Source organism: Gavialis gangeticus, unplaced genomic scaffold (genome assembly GCF_001723915.1).
Source record: "Gavialis gangeticus isolate Ggan-Ray unplaced genomic scaffold, GavGan_comp1, whole genome shotgun sequence".
Lineage (NCBI taxonomy): Eukaryota > Metazoa > Chordata > Crocodylia > Gavialidae > Gavialis > Gavialis gangeticus.
This window is the reverse complement of record NW_017729022.1, coordinates 120,337,057-120,345,577: the sequence shown is the minus strand read 5'-3', so window position 1 is coordinate 120,345,577 and position 8,521 is coordinate 120,337,057. Positions and strand designations below refer to the sequence as shown.

Below are 8,521 nucleotides of genomic sequence, written 5' to 3'. Positions count from 1 at the left end.
GAAAATGTTAGAGACTGGCATGAACATACAGGCTCCCTTCCCCATCACAGTGGGCACGTCAACAATTAGTGCACGTGAATAAACTCTGGAGAAATCAGCTCCAGAGTTTATTACTGCACAGCACATGGAGCTTGGTTGGAGCAGCCCCAGTTGGCAGGGCCCCAGGGGTCAGCCTGCCAGCCTGGGGCTGCTCCAACCAGGATCAGTGTGCTGTGAATGGGCTGGTTGGGGCATGAGGGTGCTTAAGAGCAGGGCTAGCCAGCAGGCAGCGCCTGCACTGAAGTCCCCTTGTGCCCCAGCCAGCTGGGTCAGCATCTATACATGTGCTGCTGCAAATGAAAAATCTCTGCAGCAGGGTAGTACCTGCATTTACAAGCACTACCCTGCTGCTCAGTTTATTAGTTTCCTGCACCCTAATAGGGGTGCATGTGTAGACGTTGAGATGAATTAGCTCCACAGTAAACATCTCGTGTAGACACACCCACTGAGTACTTGTCAGTGTTTCATTTTTTGCTAAGGATATAGTCATTTCAGGCTTTCTTTAAAAATTATAAAGGACCAAAAAAGGCACAAATGTAAAAAGTCTGGTGCAGAACCTTTAAAAGCATTGGAAAAGCTCAGCTCACACCAGGCAAAGAATAAAGTACTTGTATTTCCTTTTTAATGAGCCTATCCTACAAATATTGTTTCTTTCTCAATGACTAATTGAATCAGAGATGCATTCACTTTCTGATGAAGTGAGCTCGTGCTCATGAAAACTTCTGCAACTCTGATTCAGTTAGTCTATAGGGTGCATCCCTGTCCTGCCTTTTGCCTGACTTCAGTTTAACATAGTTAACTACCTTTCTCTTCTTTCTCAAAGATTAGTTACTTGCCTTTTTACGAGCTCTCCATGAAGTGCCTCCATGAGAATATCTCTTTCTCTCCCACAGCAGGAAGACCATTCCTCTATCCTGAAGCAGAGTGGCACAGATGTCCCTCATTAGCACGGACACTTGGGACAACTGAGACAAGCTGAAGCTATCTAAGAAGCTGGCAATGTATTTCAGCAGTTCTGCTGGGAGGCTGCTTAGAGAGTGCTTATCTTCAACTTGAATCCTCATTTTGAAGTTGCATTTCTCTGATTCAGAAAGCACAGGGTCAACCAGTGGTTTAATAGCAAGTGTCTTGAGAGGCTGGCTATAAATAACCTTTGCTTTATGACCGGGAGGACGGAAATTATTCTGAACAAAAGTACATCCCAAGTAGGCAAGGGGACAACGGTGTTGGAACCACCTGTCCAGACACGACTGGATATCAGCATGCACATTCTTGAAATGTGAAGGAAACTCATCCCTCCTGAAGAAGTGATTGCACATGAATGTGAAGATTGAGCTGCTTTTATTATGCCTTCTAGTCACACATTGTGTGTCAAGCTCTACATGGAGTTCTGCGGGGTTTTGTGCATCCAGAACATCTGCTAGAGTTGCCCTAGCAGAGAAGGGTTCTGCCTGAAATGTGTATGTCTGTGTCCCAAAATCCATGAACAGTCCATCAATACTCTTTGCTTCGGATATCTCATGACCTTTCAGTTCTTTTTCCAATGCACATAGTAGTGTAGTTCTGACTATATCTGATTTGGGTAATTCTTCCAGGTTTATTCCCAACTCTGAAGTATCCACTGACTTGTTCGCACTTGGCATCTTATGTCCCAGGGCATCTCCAAGTCGTGCTCTTTTGCCATAATAGCTGGTAGGTACTTTAAAGGTACAGACGGTTTTCACTTCTTGATGTTCCAAGTTCCCATAGACAAAATCTTTTTCTTTGGGTGTGCAAGCAGCTAACTGGCCAAAATGGATAAGCATTCTCCCATGATGCACCAGGTACATGTTATAACCACCTACATCAACTTCTTTTTTCAACCTTTCCAGAACCCCATCTTGCCAAGGGGCCAGGCCTGTCTTTTCTGCAGATATATTGATTTCATGAGGTTTTTTGTCTTCTTTCGGGTCCTCTGTGGCAGATGCCTCCTTTGACTTCTCTTTGGGTTTGTCTCCAGAAGAAACTGGAACTGTTTTCTTGGAGCTTCCACCTTCCTTTTTTTCTGTGGTTTCTGATGAGCCTGTTACTTTGCAAGCTGAAAGTTCCTTGCTAAAAATGTTCTCCCAGGCTTTGTAACTTAACAGGTCCATCCCCTCCTTGTCTTTTGCTAACTCCTCACGCTCGAGTTGGCTCAACTCTACCACTTGGCCATCATTTTCTGTAGAACCACAGAATGCTCCTCCAACAGCTCCTTGTTCTAAACCTGCATCTTCAACCATTAGCGCTTCCATTTCATCATCTTCTCTCCACTCAGGAAACAGCTCAGCCACCTTCAGATTCCTAAAAAGAATCTTCTGATCTCGGAAGGCTAGTGCTGTATCCAGACACTCTTCGTTATGTGGTTCCTTCATAATGTTCTGATGTAGGATAGTGTCTGAGTCCACATTCGGCCAGCGATTCCATTCCATAGAGCAACACACAATGCTGGCTGGACAGACCTGAAGGTGCTTTGCCAGCTTAAAGCGGGCCATGGAGAAAGGGCAGCCATAGGCTGAGTTGAGGCATGCTACCTGCTCGAGGGGACACAGGAGTTGATGTTCTTCCTCTTTGCACTTGTGAAAGGCAGCCCCACAGTGCAAGTGGCAGTTGATCACCATGCAGGAGATGGTGGGCTCGATGGGGACTCGGCAGTACTGGCTGAAACATTTCTCACAGTGTTTGTGCTGCCCAGGGGGGTTCCTCTGAGGCCTGCCCTATGTACATTGAGGATGAAAAGGCAGTAAGAAAACACAGTTATTTTTGGAAGGTGCAGGAAAGGCTAGGGTCAGTTAGTCAGAGTGGGTTTGACTCCTATATGCTAAGTGATACTGCTAACCTGATGCTATAGTCTACGGATGTAAATTTTGTTTGACCATCCTGAGCCAGATCTGGACTGCAGGGCTCCTTGCAAGCCTCATCCAGACCCACCTCCAGCATCAGAACAAGTGGTAGTGGCATTAACCCCCACGGCTGCCTGAGCCATTTTGTTGGCTCAGGGAGTCATGAGAGTTAATACTTCCATTACTCACCCTGCCACCACTGAAACATATCCCCAGTGGGACTCCATACCCATACATTTGGTGGTAGGCTGAGCAATAGTGATGTTAACCCATGAGTTTTCCTGATCTGACAGAGCAACTCAGGCACCCTTGGGAGTTAACACAGCAATTGCTTGTCTGGCTGCTGCTAAAACAAGTCCCCAGTGGGGCTTCATACCTGGGAATTCGGGGGTGGGGCAAATGACGGTGGCATTAATTCTCGTGGCTCCCTGAACCAACACAGGGACTCAGGGAGCTGTGGGGGTTAATACTACCACCACTCATCCTGTTGATGAGTTCCTGGACCCTCCTCAAGTCCCATGGGCCAGATGACAGATCTGTAGGCCATATCTGGCCCATCTGGCCCTTGGGACCAGTCTAAAAAGCAATGATGTAAAAGTGTTCACTTAGATCTGTGCTCTGCATGTCTCAGACTCAGATCTGCTGACAGTCCTGATCTCAGTAAGCTCTTCTTGCTCTTTTATGTGTTAGCCCAACAGACGCGGCATAGCTCTGAAAGATTTTCACTTCATCCCAGCATCTAGACAACATGTGTATATGGGCTTAGATACCAGATCTTATCAGCCTTTACAGCAGAGGGAACATATGATGTACCACCCTACAACAGTGTATTTTGAATGAACTATAAAATTACACTGGGAAAAGTTGGGTACAAGTATACCTCTGTACATTACACTGGTATAAGTATGTGTCTGCCCCTATCTGGAAGTTGCTATGTGCTATGGGAAAACAGGTTTTTACATCCTCCCACCATTAGTTAGAAGTGAGGATTTGTAATAGTGCCTACTGAGGGTACCTATTCCCATATACCTGCTCATCTGTCCAGTCTGGGTCATGGTGCAAATTATACCAGTGTACAAAACCAATGTAATTTACACTGATGTAAATCTGTTGTGAGTCTAGCTCCTATGTCAGGGAATTAGCACCCTTACCCCCTTGTCTTATGTCACTTTCTCTGTAGGAGGGCCCCTCTCAAAGTCTAGGCATCTTGAGAGGAAGCTTCTGGACTGGAAAATACAGAGCTCAGCAGTGGCTAATAATGAATCATAGAGAAGTAGAGCTGGAAGTGTGGTGGTGCTGGGTTTTAAGGACCATTACCTGGATTTTCTTTTGTGATACTTTTGTTTCTGTGGGTTCTTTGCTAGTATGCCTTTCACAGTATTCCCCCTTCCCCTCCCTCCTTTCTTCCTCCTACTTTCCCATCTATTGTATTATAATCACTCACTCCACTTTATTCTCTGCTCTATACTGTCCTTTCACAGCATCTGATAAAGTGAACTTGAGTTTATGAAAAGTTGTGCTCTCTTTCTCTGTATAACTTAGTGTATAAAGATGCATATCTACCCAACCAATTAAATCCATTCTCCTTTTCTTCTTCACAAGGACAAGTCCTGTTTGGCAGAGAGCTTTCTTTGCCCTTTATCTTCAACAGCTTATGAAGGAAAGCAAAGAGACCAAGGAAGAGGGACTGGTAGACATGAGTTCAGGACGTGGAGAGTGGAGCTGGCAAAGATCCAGGTTGTGAGAAAGCTCTTCCCTCCACTGAAAACATAGGAACAGGGGTTATCGGAGCCTCTCTTCTGCCTTGGGGCAGAATCACTTGGTAAGGGGGCCAGACAGGGAGTTAGGAGCAGAGCAGAGGAGACTCCTTTTAAGGAGAAGTAAGACTGAGGTTGTGTAAAGACGATGGAGCCCCAATCTGGTTAGTTGGTACATATGTGTCTCTGGTGTCAGAAATTATTTAGGGAATCAAAATCTTTCTCTTAACCAGGAGGGATATTTAAACATCAGCTCCTGGCCCTGCTTTTTATTTTGCATCTCACCACAACCAGCAGAGACACTGCACAGAGCAAGCTGGCACCATGCTGCAACAGTTTGATCAGGCTTTGCTCATGCCTGGGCAAGGGTACACAATTTGAAACAATAAAATCTGGCATTTATTGTGTCAGAGTTTATTGCTCCTAAGCACACTGCTTGAATGTGTGCCTGAGACCGCAGCATGTTGAGCCGGATCAGAGCAGCCGTGGCTGGCAGGAGGCCCAGAGTGTCACCCTGCCAGCTCAGGGCTGCTCTGACCAGGCTCAACATGCTGCAGAGGAGCTGGATGGGGCATGAGGGTGCTCCAGTGTGGGGGTAGGTAGCAGGCAGCCCCTGCATGGAAGCACCTTTGTGCCCCAGCCAGCTGTGTTAACATATACGCATGCACTACTACAGAGAAAAAACTCCACAGCAGGATAGTACCTGTATTTTCAAGTACTACCCTGCTGCAGAGTTTATTAGTTTACTCCAGCCTAATAGCCCTGCAAGTGTAAATGCCAAGACATTTACTGCAAGGCTAGTCAACTCCACAGTGAACTCCTTGCATAGACGTACCCCCTGATATGACTGCTGTGCCTGCCACATCTGTGGTATTAAAGGAATAGTACTGAGAAAAGGTTACACCTGGGTTGCTGCTTGGTAAAGTAAATTAGCAGTCTACAAGGTAGCTTGTTTATAACTGGCTTGTGTATGTCTGCTGTTTTGGCCTTCCCCTAGCTGGGAAATCCCTACTCCTGAAAAATGAGTTAAGCACACGAAGAACAGGCTAGTTCACAAGGCCACACACCAACCAGAAGGGTTTCTAAGAACTCAAAAAACATAAAAAATATTTCTGTCCACACCTATCCTAATTCAACATTATTATCTGTAAGCAAATGCCTTTGACTTCACTGAAATGACTCACCTGCTTAAAATGAGCTTTGTGTCTATACTGTATATGTATTTGCACATTGGCACAAATTACAATAATTATAAAAGCCCAGGTCACCACTGCCTTGTCTACTGTATCATTATGCACCTCCATGCAAAGTGCATGTCAAACACAACACCTGATGTGAATGGATAATTCTAATTTGGCTGCCTCTTACCTTCCCCCGCCCAACCCCCCACATGCCCACACTTTACACCAGGGTTAATGGCAACACAAGAGGCAGGGAAATGGGAAACAGTATATGGAGTGATAAGAGAAATGAAAAACAGAAGCAGTCTGCCTCTGTTTCATACATTCTTCTATCTTTGAAATATCTTTATTACTTTAGCAGATTGCCTTTAACAGAGTAAGGAAAGGAGACCCAAACAAACTGGTCAGCAACTAATCAGCTACATCATGTAACAGGGGCAGATCCTATTACATGTATTGGTGACAATGAGACATCTAAGGGTGGCTTTCTATTTCCTTGTCTAGATTTGGTTGTTTACATGGATTTTTTTTTGTTTAAGTGCCAAAAGTGCCACTTACATACAGGCAGGAATGCTGTTCCTGGCTGCATAGTGTACATGTACACAACCAGCTACCCACAGAAACTAGGCATGTACAGTAGCAACAAGAAAGAGGGTGTCTTTCCTGTCTTTCACACCTCTAGAGACTAGGGCACTTATCTAGGAAGCTAAAGGATCTGAGTTTTAGGCCTTGCTCACCTACAGGGGATTGCAAACATGAGTCTTTCTGACTTAACAGCAGAGTGTTCTAACAGCCACACAACAGGTTAGGTGTTATTCAGGGCTCCTTTTGAAACTAAGCCAGGCTAGAGGAGGGCATTTCTTCCTCACTGGGAGCACGGGCCCATGCTAGCAACCAAGACCATGTGAGTGCTCTACCAACTCAGATACTAGGATCAAAAGATAGAAGGCCCTCCTCCCTTCCTGAGTCCAGTTTTCTCTAGTCTTGTGTTTTGGCCAAATGCATTTTCAGGCCCTGAGTGCCACTATTCATCCACAAGGGACACGTGTGTCCCCAGCTACATTTGTAACCAGTGCATAGACTTCTATGCATGTCCAGTCTGGGCACGCATGTAATCATTTCTGAAGACTGTCTACAAAACTAGGCTTTGCACACAGTCTACCTCTGCTTAAATGCAATTTCTGGCACTTTAGATCAGTGCTTCCCAACCTTTTTAGACTGGCACCATGGACCGGAAGTGACCACAGACTGGAAGTGACCACGGACCAGCAAACTGCGGACCAGCACACTACAGTCTGGAAGTGACTGGCATAGTGTGGACCGGTAGCCAACCCTTTTTTATACTGAGTATAAAAAAGGGTTGGCTGCCAATCTGAACTATGCCGGTCACTTCCGGACTTCCGGTCCAGCAGCCAACTCTCCTGCAGACTGGCAGCCAACCCTTTGCAGCCCGGTACCAGGTTGTGGCCTAGGGGTTGGGAATGTCTGCTTTATAGGACCAAAAGTGCCATGTAGATGACCAAATCAGAACATTTTTTTATTTTCCTTTGATCTGCAACAAAGAATGGTACAAAGCTGGAGAATTTATATGCAGCCAAGGTAAAGAAAGGATATTGGCAACTTTGCCGGCACTGTCTTAAAACAAGTGAATCATATTTTCTTCTGAACAGGACCTACCATAGCTCCAGTGGACTGTCTTGGTTGGCTCTGGGAGAAAAAGGCACAAAATTAGTAAATTAATTAAACTTCTTCTTTTTCAGTAAACTAAAAATACAGTGGCACCAGTACTCCAATGCCTAGACATTAGTACTTTGCAGTTCCCTGCAGAACATTCAGTTGCAAACAGCCCATCCTAACAAACAGCAGCAGCTGTGACAGAGCAAGTGGACTAGGGCCCAGTGTGCTATAAGACCCTTCTTCTCTCCTGTTCACTGAACCCTGTTCTTTGTGCTCTTCCCTGGAAAGGAGTGATATTGTGAGAATTAATGAGAGGGAATCAGTAATAATACTAGAGGAAGGAAATTGACATATTGATTGGAGGGCTGTGTGAAATTTCAACAAGTGTTTCCTTTCGAAGCTGTTTCAATTCATTTCAAGCTTGAAACAGTGAAATCAAAATGAAACAAAAGGCTTAGAAACAGCTTCAAAATGAAATGAGGGCATGCAAAACGTTTCAAAAGTTTCAAAACATTTTGAGGTTCGAAGCAGCCCAGCGGTGGGAGGTAGGGAGAGCCAGGACTGCACTCCAAGGGGCTCCACCACTGGCTGTCCTGCCACCTTCTGCCACCAGGCTTAGCTGCATGGGGCTTGTGGAGCCGCTCAGAGTGCAGCCTGGTGGTGGGAAGCGGGGAGAGCCAGGGCTGTGCTCCAAGTGACTCCACTAGCCCCACAGAGCTCATCCTGCCCTCCCAGCACTGCTGGACTGCTCCTGGGGATGTGGGCCCCCAAATCTGCACATTGAATGATAGGAGGCTGCTGCTTCTGTCTGGGCCCAGCAGCAAGACCAGTCTTCCCAGTGCTGGGTGTGGGCTGTGCCCAGCACCAGTCCCAGGTGGCAGCGCTAGCCTCTTGCCATCCTGAGTGCAGATTCGGGGACCTGCAGCACCAGGACGAGTTTGGCACAACCCCACAGCTCTCCCGGTGTTGCAGGCCCCCAGATCTGCATGCAGGATGACAGGAGGCT

The 8,521-nt window shown here is 46.2% G+C and overlaps 1 protein-coding gene across 2 annotated transcripts in view; it reads right to left on the bottom strand.

Moving 5' to 3' along the window:
* Positions 1–656: 656 nt before the first annotated feature.
* The window catches only part of FBXO40 (F-box protein 40), a 19,097-nt gene continuing 11,232 nt past the window's right edge, over positions 657–8,521 (bottom strand). The window contains exons 2-3 of one of the 2 annotated variants that reach the window (XM_019516085.1): positions 7,516–7,545; positions 657–2,774 (exon numbers count right to left, since the gene is read on the bottom strand). In XM_019516085.1, coding sequence (XP_019371630.1) covers positions 864–2,774; positions 7,516–7,545 — 1,941 coding nt within the window. In that variant the 3' untranslated portion in view covers positions 657–863. The remainder of the gene's footprint in view (positions 2,775–7,515; positions 7,546–8,521) is intronic. The other variant, XM_019516087.1, reaches the window with a different exon arrangement.